This window comes from Astatotilapia calliptera, chromosome 5 (genome assembly GCF_964374335.1).
Source record: "Astatotilapia calliptera chromosome 5, fAstCal68.1, whole genome shotgun sequence".
Taxonomy (NCBI): Eukaryota; Metazoa; Chordata; class Actinopteri; order Cichliformes; family Cichlidae; genus Astatotilapia; species Astatotilapia calliptera.
In genome coordinates, this window is record NC_137426.1 from 20,857,933 (window position 1) to 20,875,715 (window position 17,783).

General features: G+C 38.5%; 3 protein-coding genes across 4 annotated transcripts; all 3 read right to left on the bottom strand.

Moving 5' to 3' along the window:
• Positions 1-596: 596 nt before the first annotated feature.
• On the bottom strand, positions 597-3,088 carry LOC113021701 (caveolin-2-like). The gene is made up of 3 exons (XM_026166411.2): positions 2,842-3,088; positions 2,078-2,265; positions 597-1,871 (listed from the first exon to the last, which is right to left on the bottom strand). Exons 1-3 carry the CDS (start codon positions 2,992-2,994, stop codon positions 1,715-1,717), a joined length of 498 nt encoding a protein of 165 aa, XP_026022196.1. The 5' UTR covers positions 2,995-3,088; the 3' UTR covers positions 597-1,714.
• A 3,605-nt stretch (positions 3,089-6,693) lies between these two features.
• On the bottom strand, positions 6,694-9,852 carry gpr61l (G protein-coupled receptor 61-like). The gene is made up of 2 exons (XM_026166412.2): positions 9,551-9,852; positions 6,694-8,661 (listed from the first exon to the last, which is right to left on the bottom strand). Exon 2 carries the CDS (start codon positions 8,607-8,609, stop codon positions 7,305-7,307), a length of 1,305 nt encoding a protein of 434 aa, XP_026022197.1. The 5' UTR covers positions 8,610-8,661; positions 9,551-9,852; the 3' UTR covers positions 6,694-7,304.
• A 725-nt stretch (positions 9,853-10,577) lies between these two features.
• On the bottom strand, positions 10,578-15,894 carry parp3 (poly (ADP-ribose) polymerase family, member 3). Of its 2 annotated transcripts, none has more exons than XM_026167973.2 (11): positions 15,732-15,894; positions 15,278-15,444; positions 15,037-15,162; positions 14,595-14,777; positions 14,245-14,383; positions 13,204-13,427; positions 12,953-13,108; positions 12,730-12,816; positions 12,471-12,648; positions 12,242-12,385; positions 10,578-11,751 (listed from the first exon to the last, which is right to left on the bottom strand). In XM_026167973.2, exons 2-11 carry the CDS (start codon positions 15,425-15,427, stop codon positions 11,576-11,578), a joined length of 1,563 nt encoding a protein of 520 aa, XP_026023758.1. In that variant the 5' UTR covers positions 15,428-15,444; positions 15,732-15,894; the 3' UTR covers positions 10,578-11,575. The 2 variants fall into 2 exon arrangements, with proteins under 2 accessions (XP_026023758.1, XP_026023757.1); XM_026167972.2 differs by having other exon boundaries at positions 15,242-15,444.
• Positions 15,895-17,783: the final 1,889 nt, after the last annotated feature.

Below are 17,783 nucleotides of genomic sequence, written 5' to 3' on the forward strand. Positions count from 1 at the left end.
GCTGCAACAAAAAAAGGAGGTGGGGAATAGGAGGCAGCGCAGAGATTGCTGTGATGAAAATTGTTTCAAAGGCTCTTAGCACCACCAGCAGCACCGGCAGCTCTGTGTTGCTATGTATCTCAAACAGTTGCGTGTAAGAGAAGTACAGGAAGCTCGACTGTGGATGAAGGACTGGCATTCCTTGTCCCAGTTTCCTGTTGGTAGAGACGGAGATGAAGAGGGAGAGGTGGAATGAGATCAGAGTGCATGTGATTGGGTGCCAAGCCAATTAGGGGTGTATTCTTGGCACTGAGGCAGACGGACAGAAATAGCTCTGCAGAGAGTCACGGTGGGCATACCTCTGCCTCCATGGGTGTCGGTGCAGTTAGCTGAGACTGCACTGGCTCTTGTCTTCCACTTAATGTACACAGACACAAGCGGGTCTCATGCCTATATTTAGACTCATATAGAATGTAGTGGGTAGAGTAGGTATCACTAGCTCAGGTTATATTACGCACACAGGTGGTGCTCCCTTTGCAATGAGCACTGCTGGGTGTGTAACTTGAGACAAATACAAAATATGATTTATAATGAAATGAATTTCCAATAACAATAAATTCTTACACTTGTTTAATCAAATATTAGGTTTGATCCTACAAGCTGTACAAATGAGGTGAATCACAACATTTACAGATTTGTTTTAATTTCTCAAACACAAGGGGAAGCACGCTGGTTCAATAGTTAGTTTTGCATGTTCTGCATGTCTGCATGGGTAATTGGGCTTTCTTCTACAGTCCAAAAATTTGCTTGTCAGGTTAATTGGTGTATCTAAATTGGAATATGCAGATGTGATTGGGTGCCTAGGCAATCAGAGGTCTCTATTTGAATATGCAGATGATGGTCTGTATTTGACTATCATCCACAGATAATGGCAGACAGGTTCCAAGGTTGCACACCTTCTGGCTCTTAAACTTCCACTCCTTTCGATTTACACTACATTTAACACAGGAGGCTTTCTGTTATAAACGTGTTACTTCCAATCAAGCTAAAAGAAGATTCAGAGGAACCTTTTTCCATAGAAAAATAAATCAGAGTGAAATTAGTTGTTGGTCTCCACCTTCAGCTATCATCTTGTTTAGTAGAAACTACTGCATATAGCTGGATTCAAAACCTTAAACCAAAAGTTGTTAGCAGGTGTTGAAACTTTTTTTTTTTTTTACATATTGCATTCATATTGTCTTCATTAACCTCACATACACATCAGTCCATCCAGAGGACTGTCCAGTGCTCTGCTAGAGCTCTTAACCTCCTAATCTGTTTTTATAATCAGTTCAAATTTTATGGGTGGATTAAATTGGAAATTAATTGCAATATTTGTCATTCACTTTGCTTTCAGTGGATTATTCTTTTACATGTGTATTAAGGAGGTTTAAATATAATTTATTATTGAATTATTATTTATTAATTCCCCTCAGTGTATGCTTTTTGTGTTGCCCTTATCTAGACAGCCAAAAGGTTTTATGCATAATGCACTATAATATTTAGAAAACAGAAGACTAATTATATATTTCAGCATGACAAATTACACGATAAGTGAATAAAAACAGAATAATCACAGATGGTTAAAATACAGATGATCATTTCCCTCCCAGCAGAATTAGTATGCAGTCTGTCGCCGCTGTTCATGTGCCATAATTGCTGTTTTAACCAATCGTTTCCACACAGTGTGCTTCCATCAGTTTTCATCTTTTGCCAGAAGGATGGTGACTTGACCACAGCACTTTCCAATACTGGTAAAGAATGGACTGATAAAAATGTTCAGTATGCTGGCCCACACAGTCTGAACCCAGCGCATATTGATGAGAAGGAGCTGCACACATGGCACGATCAACCTGAAGGACACAAAGAAGAGGACAAAATATGAGCTCATTTAATAAAAAGGAAGTGAAAATCATTTTGGACTCCTGGATAGAGTCCCCTGAATGTATCAGAGAAAACGTGACAACCATTTCTGCCTAAAGATTCTTACTTAGCAGAAAACTAGTGCAGCTATTCAGTCTTGTCTGTAAGTCTGCTTGTCACAGTGTAAGCGTCCTACCAGATATGCAGGCAGCTGAGCACAGCAAAGAGGAGCCCTGCTGCCAGTGAGACTGGCACAGCCAGCAGGAGAGAGATGAATCGGTAGCACCATAGTCTGGATACCTCAAACAGGGCGTGACTCCATAGCCACACTTTATCAAAGCTCCGCACAGAGGGGGGTTCTGCAATCACATCCTCAAACATGACCTCCAGACACAAACAGGGAGACTGTAAGTGATTCCTATGCTGGCATGAATGCCGTTTGCATGTTACAAATATCAGAAAATGATCATGAGAGATGAGGTAAATGAATGTGTTACTGTATCAGAGAAACAAAACAATACTTTATAACAGTGGTCCAAAACTATTTCTGCCATGCTCTCCCTCAGATTCCAGTAAAATTTCAATACACTCACTCCACAATTTTTATTAATGACTAACAATAAAAAATCATTTACATGTCACTAATAGCACTATTAGAGTGTGTGCATATGTCCACTTGAGGTCAGTATTGGGAAACACATTATTATTATTAAACTGGTAATTCCTCTTTCATTGAGTGGAAATTAAGCATAAGGAAAGTTTTAAACAAGGACTGAATTTATCCAAACTGGATAACAATTTACTCTTACAAACTTTTTAATTGGATGAGTCACGTGTACAACAACAGCTTAATAACTAAATCTGAAACACAGATTTAGTTACTAAGATTTAGTGCTCCCTGTCTCGTGTCCTGTACTGTGTATTCTCTGCTCATGTTTCTGCTGGTTGCACATTGGTTACCTTAAGACTGCTGTTGACTTTTTTGGGATCCCTGTCATAAATCACAGGCCTCGTGTCACTGTGGATGAAGTCCAGAGCTTCAGAGTGAACATCCACCTTTACTTCCAGCAGTTCCCCCAATGGTCTCTTGTCTTTCAATCTTTCGTCCTCCATGTTCAATAAGCTGCGCTGTGTGTCTGAATGGTATCATCGAAAACAGGGAGGATGAGCAGGAGGACGGCTGGCTTGTTGCTAGCACCCAGGTGGAACATAGTATTCTGCTGACTGAACTGACTGCTGTTGAGGAATGCCTTTATTGGCTTTTACAGCCGTGCTTTGACATTTTGTGACACACTACATTATAAGTCTCATTTGTGCCTGCATGAGAAATATCCATCACTTGTGGAATCAAATCAGTCCTGACTTCCTGCTTAAATATTGCCAGGGTGATGATCAGGGGGAGTACTCTGGCACTCACATTACAGAGTTACTTCATCACAGCGACAGTGTTTGGCAGTGTTGGTCAATTAAATATAGACTCCTCACCAAATCACCAGCTCCTTGCTAGCAGTCCCTATCCCTCACAGCATAAAGTAAGCTGTCCCATTGATTTTTTTTGTATTCGTTTGTCTATTGTAAAACCGTGCCTGTGTAGTCACTTTTTTTTAACTTCAGCATGGCTCCTTGTATCAAGAAAAAAAAACCTCAAACCTTAGAGTCTTTAAATTGTCCTCACAAAATGAATCCTCATTCATTTCAAAGCATCAAATTACAGTGTGAGCTTTATGTATTGATTTCATATCATATTAAGTGTATTTCTATATTTTATTGTGACTTTTTCTCCCCTGACCTTTAAAAATGTATTGCTGAAGGTTTCTTTCACTTAAGTGTGTGGCGTAGGCGTGTTTTTAACATGTTCTTTGGTACTGCCCTCTGAATTAATCAAATGGATCTTTCAATTCAATATTCTGGGCACAACTGTGCTGTAAAGAGTGTCAGATTTGATCATAGACAGCTCTGTCGCATCTGTAAGACTTAATATTCTGTGAAAAAGAAGACAGCCAGACACTGCAGACAACGTCTATCCGGTTATGTGTTGAAAATTATTTCAAGTCTTGGTCTTGTTAGAGATGTCAAAATAAAAGGATGTGAGGAGGATTGACTGGTATGTAGCACACTCTGTTGGTCATGGTTCTTCATTGCATTTTTTTTAATACATCCCTGTTACATAAAGCAGCTATTCCACTCACACATGCTTAAATTGCTCTTTTTCCCCACATGCTTGGGATGCAGTACTGTGGTAGTGTTGGCAGGATCTGATTAGCTGATGATTAATAGTGTTTGGCAACCACTGTGATGAAAAGCCCCTGGAAGACTGTGTTATATGATTGTGTTCACAGTCAGTAGATTCACTTATTATTAAAAGTTGCTTACATAGTTTAATCTAGCTTATAAAATGATCATTTTAATCAAAGTCATATCATCAGTAAAAATTAAGAGGAAAATCACAGTAAAGCAGTGTATACTTACAGTTTGAAAAGATAGCATAAGCACTGCACAAGTACTTGGTTGGGTATACTGCTAAAACACCCAACCAGAATTAAAATATCAAGTGTACTTTACCCAGATTAGGTTCTGTGTGCATATGGAAAACAATAAATGAAAACATAATATTAAATAAAACTAATAGCAAAGGCCAGGCCATAGTGGTATGACTTATAGTATTGTGTGTTTCTATTATTATTTTCTGAAAATGTATTAAAACTGTACAAAATAAAACCTGAAAACAACAGTCTAGGTCATGATTTGTGTTGAGCTAGAATTCTTCACAGCATTCATCATAGCTGTATTTCACTATGTCCTCTGTCTGTAGCTCACAGGCCCAGATGAATTGCCTGAAGATCTGTTAAGGAGGCAGGCACACTGTGATTTGAAATACCTCAAATCTTCATGACTGGATTTTTTATTTTCACGCCAGCTGCAAAATAAAAACATCAAAGAGTGCATACGTCTGTGTTGTCTGTGATCAGTTTGTTCCAGATCAGGCCTTTGAAATGTGTGTGTCAAAGTGAGTGTTCTTTCCTTTGCCACTATTCAGCCGGATGAGATAACACTCAACAAATATCTTAAAACGAGCTTTTCTTCCCCCACCCCATCCTTCAATTTCCTCTATCTGCGCAGATATAAACTATTGACAGGTCTTGAACCTCTAGAATTACATTTTCAGATTCAAAGGGTGGTAGATCCACACATAATATGAACATCAGCAAACAGGCACAAAAGCACCCAACACCAATAACCCGCTGCTGTTTTATACTCCCCACAGCTCTGTCAGATTTGAAGAGAGAGGTCAGACTTCTGTCTGACCTTTTTTCCTGTTACTGTAAAAGAAATACTCGTACATTTCAAAGCTGTTTCCACACCAGCTGTGTGTGTATGTGTGTGTGTGGTCGTGAGAAATGATATGATGGTGATCCAGACTGTGCACGGTAAGAAAATTCCCCATTAAAGTATAAGACTGTATTATAGGATTGCTAGTATTAAGATCTTCAGAGTGTACATCCACGTTTACTTCCAGCAGCATTCTCATTAATTTATGGTATGTTTACTGTAATTTACAAGTAAAATTTGTTACTGTAAAATTTATAACACAGTGCTGTGATGCTGTGATGTGATGAAGCTTTGCCTTTTTAAATTGGTGCTACTGTATTCTCAAAAGAGTTTATTAAGCTATGTAAACTATAAATGCACCTTCTATTCTTTTTTCTTTATTTATGAAAAAAAAATCCAATGCTTTGATTATGAAAAACTGGTGTAATCAAAATTTTACCAGCTGTCCTCAAGGCAAACACACACAAACACTGGAAACATTACAACAACAAAGGCTGAAAACAGCCTAACTGGAAAAAAAAAAAAGCAGAATAACAACAACTTATTAATTAATGATTCGAGCGTAAAGATTTTGTGCTTGTCATGAGAAAATACTGAGGTCACAGTAAAAATGTACAGTAATCGGTGGTTTACATTATCCCCAAAGACATCAGCATTTACACAATTTATTTTTGCATCAATGTTTTACTGTGTGTCCTACTATTAATCTCTTGATTGATGTGTGTGAGTCCTAAATTGTGCGTATTATTATTATAATCTCAAAACTGTACATTTGAATAATAGAGTCCTTTATGCTCCCTTGTGTGCTTCTGCATCATTAAAAATAAAATAAAAAAAGCTACCACGGCATTTACCCAGGGATTAAATATACAGCTACAGTAAGGTAAGAGTGGTGCATCGTGTATAGTACAGCAAGTGAAATGGTGTTAGCCGTTATTTGCTGTAACCACACTATTCTGTCTTTTTCCCTGTTTGTGAAAGACTAACACAAACAGCAGGGGTCATAAAATAGCACTTTGTCACCACTCTCAGAGCATAATCATTGCCCAGTAATGATTTCCATTGTAAATTCACTATCGTTTCCTCACCATACCTATGTCACTATTATAGTAGCCCTTATTTGCAGGGACTTCTGTGACCTACCTTCAGTCTTTCTTTGCATGTTAATGATCCGTATCTGAACTTCCAGACCTTTTAAATGTGAATTAGCAAACTCCAATCAGGATCTGATTCTTAAGTATACATCCAGCTGAAAGGTAGCTGGTGCTGTGCGAGTCACCTCCAGTCACTCAATTTCCACGACGACAGAGCCAGCTGATGCCCATGATCCATCAGCATATCTGTTGCACAGAAGAACTCAAAGGTATTAGCCCTCAGGTTCATTTGACCTCTGAACACAGAGAGCATTGGCACTTCTACGGGATTATTTGGTCATATATGATAACCACAAGCTCCTGAATATTAAATAGAAAGGCCCACAGCTTGGAAACATGTAGCACTTTAAAAATATCAACACAAAAATAGCATTTAAATATACATTATTATTGAGATATATAATATACTTGTTATTGAGAGGAAACCGGGAACCAACTCTCAAGACCTTATTATTGCAGTATTCCAGATTTACATTCATTCCAGATTTACATTTATAAACATATAGAAAATTACCACAAACACTGTTAAAATCTGAGAAATCAGAGAAAGGTTAAATTACGTTGGAGAATAGATCATCATTTCAATATTTCCGGTTACAGTACAACCACAGTCCCTTGACCTAAATAGAAAACTTATCATAATTAAAAGATAAAATATCCTAAACATTATATTTGTACTTGAACAGATTTTTTCCAATACTATCTTAAAACAATACTGTCAATGTCCATATGTATGTTAAAAGCATTATTGTAACTGTTCCTTCTGTTTATAGAGGCCACTGGATTTTGTCCACCATCACTTATTCCTTCAAAAGTGGCCTGCTTTTCCCCAGCACAGACAGAAACATATTGATTAAGATCAAATGTCTTGCAAAAACAAAGAACAGCTACAGTGACTACATATTAGCTCTGCAGTACACAACTTCTGCTCATCATTGTTTAAGCATGCTCCTCTGGTATTTGTCCAGGTATCTTATTTACTTGATCCACAGTATGGGTAGTGGATGGTTGGGGACTGGAGTTGGCACAGTTGGATCGAGTTTCAGTTGTACTAGTGGTTCTTTGAATGAACTGCAGGAAGTTTTCCTGAAACGAACCCTCTTGGCTTGATGCCCCAAACTCCAAAGGCTGTGTAAGGCAGCAACGTCTAAACTTTACCAGCTCCTCTCTGATCTGTCTGTTCAACAGGCCGTAGAAGAATGGGTTGACAGCAAATGAGGAGTAGGCCAGCCAGGTGACAGCTTCCTCCAAGTCCCCAGGGCTCTGCATGGAACCAGTCAGAGACATCTGCAGGTGGAAGATGAAGTAGGGCAACCAACAAACCAGGAACTGGCCTACGATGAATACCAAAGTCAGTGCAGCTTTGCCTCCACTGAATGCCCTCTCTGGAGAAAGTCTTTGTGGCAGAGTACGGGTGGTAGTGATCATGGTAGTCTGGCTGTTGATGGAGTCAGAGCGATCCTTGGCAGGGCTTGCATTTGCCCATGTTGTTACTGCAGGGGCTTGCTGCAGGGCTGCAGAACGAGCCACCTTGTACACAGCACAGTAAACAGCAAAGATAACCACTGCTGGAGCCATGAAACAAACCACACTAAATAGCACTGCAAATACTCCTCTTAGGCGACTGTGGCTCGCGTGAAGAGAGCAGTGAGCCGCTGCAATCGAGCTCTGAGGTCCGTAAGCTGGCCATCCAAACAGTGTGACAATAGCCAAGAGGACTGACTTAACCCAGATCAGTAACATGACACCAATAGCAAGATTGATGGTCATCTTGACTTCATAACGCATTGGGTGTACAATATAGAAGTAACGTTCTACACTGATGGCTGTGATGGTGAGAATGGACAGACAAATGAGGAAAACATTAAGAAAGATGTAAACCTGACACTCCAGAACAGTGAACACAACAGTTCCAAAGAACGGCGAGCTGGATATGATCCCCAGAGGCATCAGGAGGATGGCACACAACAAGTCAACTGCACACAGGTGGCACACAAAGGCAAACCTCTTAAGGTGAGGCGCACGAGCAATCGCCACCATCACACCAGTGTTGGCCAACAAAGCAATGAGGTTGAGGGTAACCATGCAGAACAAACCGAAAAGATCTTTGATCTGTGACTGAGAGCTTGTGACAACACCCACATCAGCAGGAACGGTAGGATTGGGTTCCCACAGGGCAGTTGTAAGATTCAGAACAGAATGATTTGCCACAGAGGCTAACATGGACCTGGTCTTGTCAGCCATTATTAAATCGCAGCTTCCTCCATTTTTATCTCAGATTTCTTGATATGTGGATCTGTGTTGAAAGGAAATGGAAAAACTCTCATAAAACATCTATAAACATTTTAAAGTAGTTTAAAAGCAGACTTTACAAGCGTATTTATGTATCTATTAAAAAGGTATGCTTTTTATCTCTGTGTATGTGATCGCCTCTGTCCATAGAATGTCTTGCAATTTTATTTAATATGAATTAATTGAGAAATATATTGCAATTAAATTACCACAGTCATTTAATTCCTCACTGTGACTTGTTAAAAGGTCATAAGAATAATAGCAGCTGGTGTAAACATATTGATGGGTAAACTTTGAAACGTTTAGAGTAAAAACAATGGTTATACAACGTTCAGTCAGCTTACTAAACTGCTGTTAAATTAAAGAGTTGTGAGGAGAGTTGTTTCTCTTTAAAAAGTCTAATCCATTAACAGCCAGTACTCTAAGTGGTTTTACAGACTGATTTAGATCTAACTGCAATCTGATAAACCTTTGTTCACACGGCATTTTGTTTTCATCAGGAAGGAATTATTGACTCCTTTTGTTGTATTTACAATGTCAGGATCAATTACGAGGAGATGATGTGATGTAGAAGTTATTATAATCACAACTGTGACTGAACAAATTTTGGTAGATTTTGGTAGACACACTAATAAAAGTAACTGAAATTATAAACCCATTGTTATAGTAAAATGTAGACAAGTACAAGTTATTACTTTAGACCTGCTGTAGGAACACACTAGTACCACTACTAGATACTGAAATAGATTGCAATGGTACACTTTCAAAAATTTCTGTGCCTTCATACATTATTGTGGGGAAAATATATTTATTGACTCCCTTTTGTATTTTTGTTTGCTTAATAAAGAAACAAATAGAGCACTGAAAAATGAGATCAAACTGAAATAACTTACCCATGAACCACTCTGTTTCTACACCATAGTTAAATCTGAATAGGTTAACCAAGTGTCAGTGCTGACACCACTATAGCTTAAATCCCACATATTGTTTATGCAGTCCCAGCTTTTTTGTTGTTCTTGTTAATACCACATGAAAAGTTTAAGAGGAGAGTTTCAGAGCTGCTAGACAGGTATATTCCCAATTCCATGACGGCTTTCCATTTTTAAATGATGCTTCTTCTCTTCCTTCTCCCTTCCTCTAGTAACACCCCAATTGCTGTTTGATGCTGTGTATGGCGGTGACTGTCACACATTGTATTGTGTGATTGTGTGAGTGATGTGTTTTTTGTTTTTTCAAGCGGACACACACTCCTCTGTCTTCCTCCAGAGCCCAGTCTCTCCTGGGTCCTAACAGCCACCAGTTCAAAGATTTATTTCTGTTTTTAATGTAGCTTACGTTGGCACTGCAACGGTTTTCTTTTTACATCTATTTGACTTTAAATATTTTCAATTTACTGGATCTTAGGTCATCTACATCTTAAATTATATGTTTCATTGAGCTGGATTATAGTATACCTGTAGAGAACACCACTCACATAATACGAACTTTCCTAAACATTAATAAATAAATGATAAGCAGTGTTTGCAGCAAGCACAATGTGAGCTAGTATCTTGCAAAATGAGTCCTTTAAACCCTTTGCAATACAGTGCTTAAAAAAATCATTAAACCACCTGTTATTAAAAAAGGAAACCACAAATACACACAAGAGAAAACATCTTAATCTTCACCAATATTCTATACTACATTTTCCACTTTTCTGTAAGATGATACATTTTTGGATAAATTCACAGATAATAACAATAACTTTACTTTAGCATTAAAAATATTACTCCGATTAAAGAGTCTGCACATGCTGGTGGATTAATCATTACATTGGGTGGTGGACTAATAAATGTGTTAAGCACTCTACATAACACATAAACACAGCATTATATGAGAAACATTATGAATTCGAAAGAGAAGATATCCAAACAACCAGTAAACATTTTAGATGATTTATTCTTTATTTATGGATTACTTGTTTACAATCACAGTCAGTGCATTACCATTATGGCATCATTTTAACTAATTGCCTTCATAATAAGAGATGTTGCAGGGGCACTTCAGTATATTCTATATTCACGTAATGTCATAGTGCATTACTACAAACATTTTTTTAATCTAAAATGGAGTTTCTCATTAATGACACCATGTGGTTGTATTTGGAATAAACCAATAAGGCATAGTGGGACTGGCTTCCAAAGCAGAAAACTCCTTGAAGCCTTCTTACATTTGTAACAGTTCTTCAATGTTACCTAAGAATTTGCATTTTACATTTTCATAAATATGTCTTTGTATAGGTACCATTTATGCCTCTTTCCCACACCAGTTTAACTTAATTTATCACTACTCAAAATGCATATATAAGTGCACATTCAAGACCCTTTCTTTCTTATGCACAGAACTGTGTCCTTCGTTGTCACTTAGACAAAATGATGCGTATGCAAATATGTAAACCCTATAGAAACAGAACTGAGACGCCAAACAGAAGGTGAGGTTCAATATGTAATTCAATGGTTCTCAAAATGGCAGGCTCCACCTCATTAGCTGTAAGAAGTCATCCACTGCTTCTCAACAACTAAAAACTTGAACATTACTGTTTTTTCTTAAAAAAGAAAAAACAAAATCACATGAATTGAAATCAGTTTTCACTTTACATTTTTCACATCGTAGTCCAGCCCTCCAGTTTGAAAACCACTAATTCAATTCAAAAACAAAAATGTGCAAAGACCACCATGCATTGTATATTAGCTTTACATTTTTTAAAGTATGTATAAAAACTTGCAAACTACACAAACATAAGCGTAAGGCACAGAAAAGTGCATCTAAAATGAACAGATCCACATTCACTGCATTAGACCATAGCCTTATCAGAAGGACTGTAGGAAGTCCATCACCAAGAAACAAACAAAAGGACCTTCATTTTTCTTTGGTTAGAATTAGCCATACATATTTAGCTCCAGCAGGTAGCGAAGGCGGCACTGACTCTCTTTGTAGATGAGATATTCACTGTTGCTGAAGTGACTATCAGAAAACTGGGGTTGCTTTATTGGCTTACCCTGAGGCACAGCAACCTTCTTACCCTCCTGGGTGATGAAGATATCCTTGGACGGATCTGAAATCAAAGAATCACAAAGTGATATAACAAAATTGACAGGAGGTGGCATTCATATTGCACTTTTCCGGACTAATTTATCATTCAAAGTGCACTACGGGCCACAAGGTGCTTACATGAACACCTGCAGCCTATTTAGGGTCACCATTTCACCTAACATGCATGTCTTTGGGCCGGAGGTAAGGCAGCGAGCACAGAGAGATCATGTAAGCTGCACACAGAAAAGCTACTGCCACTCTGATTTTCAAATGTTTATATTTTTATTCATTTGGGGGAAACTGACACAATCTGATAACATGAATAGCAAGTTTCTTTTAATGAATTTGTCATGAGTTACCAGTAGAAATTAAACTTCATCCAAACTGCCAAACAATTTCAAGGACAAAAGGCACGCAGATCTCTCAATATGCTGATAGTTTACTTTGTGACATTGTATATTTCTTTATAAAAAGGTATTATTTTACCGTACAAAACGTAAAAAGTACTGCACCTGGTTCGACCATGCCTCGTGCCACCACACTATCATACCCGGCCGGAGGCGTCCTCAAGGAACAATTGTCTCTGGTAATGGTATGCTCTTTGCCAAGGGCGACCTCGCTGAGAAACATCACTCCTGTATTTTTGGAAGGGCGCACTGAAAATGGACAGAAAGTGAAAAGTACAATGTTATGACTCCAATAAAGACCCAAAATTGTCTTGTTTCTTGCTTCTAGCCTTACCGTAACATGCAGACTTGCTGTTTTCAGAGGCAAAATAGATACCACAACCGACACGGCCTCCCGAATGGGGCATTATCCTCAGACCACTCTTCAGGATAGCTGCAACCACTGCTATGTTTGTACCATGCCACAGCAGACGCCGATTCTCCAGATTATCGTTCTCATTAAAGCGCTGCCCCTGCAATGCGGAACATGTGCTTTCGGTCAGAGGACGCCCGTTTTCTGTGTTTGACTTAATAAAACTGGCTGTAGTGCCTACCTCTGTCTCTCGATCGACTTCCCAAACATTGAGAATTTTTGGTTTGTAATAGTCACCTGAAGTCGCTTTCAGGTAATTTTCTATGATCTTCAAATGTGAAAACACAAAGAGGGAAATAACACAACTGCTACTATTGTATAAAACAACATGAATAGCAGATCTGAGATAAGCAGCAGTCCAAAACCTTTGTATTTATAAGACTTAGTCACGTAAGAGACAGTACCTTGAACATTTCTGTGTTCTTTTCCATCAGAGTCAGCTTGCATTTGAGAGAATTGTAGTCTTGGTCTATAGGGTGAGGAACCGTCTGTATCATGTCTTCTTGAGCCTTCTCAGTCTCTGACTTCAGAGTCTGGGCAAGCTCAATGTCAGCCAACACCTGTAAAAAACACACAACAGGGAACAGACTTTAGGAATGAGAACACAGCACAGCGAGACAAAGCTTCTCCTAATTTATGAACCAGAAAATCTTACCAAGAGCATCTCTTTTTTCTTCTCCACAATCTCTTTGTCATTAATAGTAGGCGGTCTGTTCCTGCCAAAGTTATGTGGGATTGTGGTGTAGAATTTTGAGGAAAGCTCTTCTAGACGTCCTTTTCCACTTTTTTGATTCATAGCAGCTTCAATCTCCTCCAAAACCTCAAAGCCTTTTGCAATCTGGACCTTGCTGAGCTTGCCCAAAGGCATCTTTTTGATGTCTGCGTAATAACCACATACAAAAAACACAATTCTCAAGCAGATCATTGCATGTTTTCATAATTTTTGTGCCCAGGATTGCACTAAAAACACTTGTCAAAAAGTGTTTTTAGTGCAATTTAAAAGGTTTCCAAATTAGAAACAAAAATGTAAGGTTAGGTTGTTTTCAGATGATTAGTGTGCTCATAGAGGAAGCTACACAATTGATCCTTCTTTTGACTTCTTTTGATTTCAGGGTTTAGAAAAGCATAGTCAAAACAGGACACTCTCGTAAACCACGCAACCTTTCAGACCAAATCAGATAGTTACTATTAAGTCTTCACAGGAAACAAGTTATGGAGGTGCAGTGGGTTAAGCATAATAATGTGTGAAGCCAGCACTCACTTACTTTTAGAGCTATGAAACATGTACGGATGCACAAAGGGGACAAAGGTGCAGAGAGAAGCCTATCGAGTTTTAAGCCTGGGATTGCTTTTACTGTTTTATCTCTTCATTTTTGCCTTTTCTAGCTTTCTGCCTACTGCAGCTAGCAAAGCCCAGAACATTAATCATATATGTCCAAAATGCTGAGATGAGGGAAGATATGCAGATGTAGACTTTACCCTTTGTTTGTAACAATGTTTAATCATTTACATCGCATTCTTTATTGTTTCCTACAGTTCTTAGAAATACAAGTTAGGCTTAATATACAGGAGTATTTTTAAAGTCTGCACCCATTTCAGCTTCACAGGTACATTACACAACTGGTATTTTAAATACAAAGAGTGTTTGCAGACTGGATCTGTCGTGTGAAAACATTGACAAGTGAGACACACCCACCTAGGTTCATACATTCCATCGCCTCCTTGAACATGTCATTGCTGAAAATGAGCTTAATGAGGCTCTGTGTAGCTTCATCGAGGGTACAAGGTAGGGCGTTCTTTGCAACCTGGGCTGGCTTGCCATCAACACAGTCTACCTGCAATGTCCAAGAGAAGGCACAGGGAGATTCTCCTAAAGCTCATACAGAGTGTCAAAAGTCTAAAATATTAGAGACGCAGTTGAAGAATTTGTATTATTTTTTTTTTTTTTTTTTAGAGACTTTGCTTTTCATACTGTGATTTTAACAATTTGAGGTTTCATAACCACACTCAATGCTCCTTGACCTAATCATCAGGTATTTAAATTACCTTGATTTCAGCATCTTGCTCTCCATCCACCTCTATCAAGGTGTACTTCCCAGGGTGAGAGACAAAATTCATTCGGTCGCTCCAGTTGTTCTTTGTCTTGTCCTTAAACTTCTTCTCAAAGTCCTTGACAGCATTTTCAGCCTTATCAAAGGGCGAACTAAGTTTACTCTGTCCGACTTCCCCCTGAAACCAGGTTAGAAATGAAGCACTAACAGTGATGCTAATATGTCAACACACAGCAATAAGGGGTTAAAAATCAATAATGTCTGCTTTTCCCCCCTATGCCCTTTAGAAAAAGAATCTATCTATCTATCTATCTCACGCTCTCTCTATACACATATATACATAAATATATATGTATAAATATATATACACATAGTGTGGGTGGGTACATGAATTAACAGAACAAAATGCATTTAAAAAAACAGTGGAACAAACTCACCACTCTGCCCCATCTGTTCCATGAATAGTACTTCTTGTTTGCTTTAACAACTTGGATGACATAAAACTTATTGTTGTTATGTCCGATATTTGTCTGATTGAGCATGCAGTCGTAATCCTCATACACCTGGTGAAGACATTAGAGAACATTTATCAAAATCAGCTTTCTGCTCCTGCACTAACAAGCCCTACTTCACGTGTCCTACCTCTCCACAGGATGACAATGAACAGTGTTCATCTACCTTCTTGTTGCTTTTTACTTGTGGCCCTGCAGCCAGCAGGGCTTCCTTTGCAGAGGTAAAGGCATCTTTGGCTTTTGGTGTTTCAGGCTCTTGTTTGACCTTCTTTCCACCAGCCTTGGCAGCAGAAGCAGCTCGTCTCTTTGGTGCCATGGTCCTAACTGAAAGGCCTGTACACAAACTTATCACTTTGGTCTCTGGACATCATGACTGGACAAGTTCACCGGCATGCCTGCACTGCTCATACAACCATCTCTGACTGTTCATCAGAACAAGCCGAAGTACTCCCCACACATCCGTTACCGATAATTACAGACTATCTGCCATTAGTAAAAACAACACCCGACACTGCAACAGTAGTTTTGATATGTTTTGAAGCAGCGCAGACACTGGACCAGTTCCGCCCCTTGTTATTTATCATAAAAACAACAAGAATTTCCCTGTGTACGGGACTCACCTTGTAACGATAAATGATGCTAACAGCAGACTCAAAGATGTTCCTCGTCACCAATGCAGAACACTGGCTGTAAGTGAGTGTCTATAATTTTCTGTAAGTTTACAATCACTTCACAAAACACGGAAGTGCTGGAGCTGAGTTGTGCCCTCCTCTTCTGCTGCTGGAGTCAACGGAGCGGACAAACGGCTATACCGCCACCTAGCTAGCTGAGTCCGGTGTGAGGCTCGTTTGTGCCTTTCACAGGTGGATTAAGCGAGGACCAAGGCCAAAATGAACTGGTCTTTTAAGTTCTGTGACTATCTGTGCCCTACCTATAGCTATATAATATAACAGAGGTACTTTCTCAAAGGATTAATCACCTTGCTTTCCCTTCATCCGGTCCACGATTAACAACAGTAGGAGCTTCACAACTGTGCGTTTCTTTTTCGGATTTTCATGGAAAATATATTTTATATATCAGCTTAAATATTTTTATATTCATAGAATTTTATGTAGTAGCAAATTGCTATATAATATCATTTTCACAGCTCCCTTAACTTAAAAAAAAACTCTAGCAAACAGTCTTGCTAAGCAAAAATATTAATTACCTGATGTTTCCAGTTCAGTATATTTTGACATTAAATGTGTGAGATTGAACATGTTAGACTTACTGCAACTTGATAAAAAAAAATTATTGCAGTCATTTTTTTTAAACTTATATGCATATTTTATGCTAAAATTGTGGAGTGAATAGGTTGCAGAGAAAAAAAATTGGTGGTGGTGGTGTGTGACAATTTATTAATGTACAGTTTAAACTCATCAGCCACTTTTCAACTGCTCTAATAAGTTAATCGCATGCATAATATAAGATACTATGAGATGCTACATGTTTATTTCTAGCAACCTAATAAAGGGATTGTTCAGACAGCAGGGTACCATGTGACCTTTGTGTTTGTCCAAGGGTTAGACAAACATATTGGACAATCTTTGTCTCTTAAGCAGTTTAGTTGTAACTTAACTTAATAAAAATCCAGAAAGACTGTTTAAAAGCTGCCTAACATGATGAACTAAAATGAATGAGCTACATTTACAGTGGTGGTTTTCCTCATGAGGGTGAGACTATCAGTTCAAGAGTTTAACAGGATTGCTGCAATCAACTGTATTGCACAATCAGGCAATGCCGAAAATTAATTACCCCCACAAAATTGTGTCTGTGTCTTGATAATATGCTTGATATATTGCGAGCCTGTCTGTCACAGTAAGGAACAGCATGTTTGGCCTGTCCCACGTAAAAACAGCAATTTGATGATGTCCAGTGAGCAGATCTACTGAAGCAGAACTGCAATTATTCATTGACTTCCTTCATATGGAAATGTTCTATATTTGGATAAACCCCAAAGCTGCGTGCATGTTGGTCAAATTAAGACAAATGAAAAAAAAATGTGGACACAAGATGGCAGTGTTAAATCGTTGATACTGTATGGGCCGGGTCCAAGACAGCTTTGGTGAATTTTATCCCATGTCAACAGATGATATTTGTGCAGGTAATTCTCATTTCAGTGGCTGTTTGGTCTAGGCAGATGGTGTAGATTTAAGCTGTTAAAATTTGGGCAGCATAGATTTCAGATCCCAGCTGATGGAGGTTTGATTTGCACACTATTATTTTAAAGAGTCGTGAAAGTTGACTTTTGTATTCATTACTGGGTTGCTTCTTCTGTCCAAGTGTGAAGATAAATAAGACACTGAGTCCCAAAATGTTTTTCTGGTCACATCAGTGCTTTGCATAGGCCTGTGAATAAATTACTGGAGTTAGGGGAAATGAGAGGCACAGTGCAAAAACACTGCATATGTGTACTCTGTTTTGCATTTAGATAAATCCTGCACTTGCCAAGGGTGAAAATTTCATGTTATAACATAACATGACAGCAGATTTACAGTATATTTTACTGATTTGGCTACTGAAAATTGAAGGTTTATTTCACATTTTTAGATTATTGGCAATGTATTTTTGCATATGTTACCCTCTACAATATGAATCTCAATATGATGTGTAAAGGAACAGACTTTGAATCA

Excerpts from the sequence above, each read along its gene's own strand:
- parp3 (XM_026167972.2), bottom strand. The coding sequence starts at position 15,427 with ATGGCACCAAAGAGACGAGCTGCTTCTGCTGCCAAGGCTGGTGGAAAG. Across the intron at positions 14,384-14,594 it reads AGCAAGATGCTGAAATCAAG|GTAGACTGTGTTGATGGCAA; the intron begins GTAATTTAAATA and ends TGGACATTGCAG. Across the intron at positions 12,386-12,470 it reads CAGCAAGTCTGCATGTTACG|TGCGCCCTTCCAAAAATACA; the intron begins GTAAGGCTAGAA and ends GTCCATTTTCAG.
- LOC113021701 (XM_026166411.2), bottom strand. The coding sequence starts at position 2,994 with ATGGAGGACGAAAGATTGAAAGACAAGAGACCATTGGGGGAACTGCTG. Across the intron at positions 2,266-2,841 it reads AAGTCAACAGCAGTCTTAAG|GTCATGTTTGAGGATGTGAT; the intron begins GTAACCAATGTG and ends TTGTGTCTGGAG. Across the intron at positions 1,872-2,077 it reads CTCAGCTGCCTGCATATCTG|GTTGATCGTGCCATGTGTGC; the intron begins GTAGGACGCTTA and ends TGTGTCCTTCAG.
- gpr61l (XM_026166412.2), bottom strand. The coding sequence starts at position 8,609 with ATGGCTGACAAGACCAGGTCCATGTTAGCCTCTGTGGCAAATCATTCT.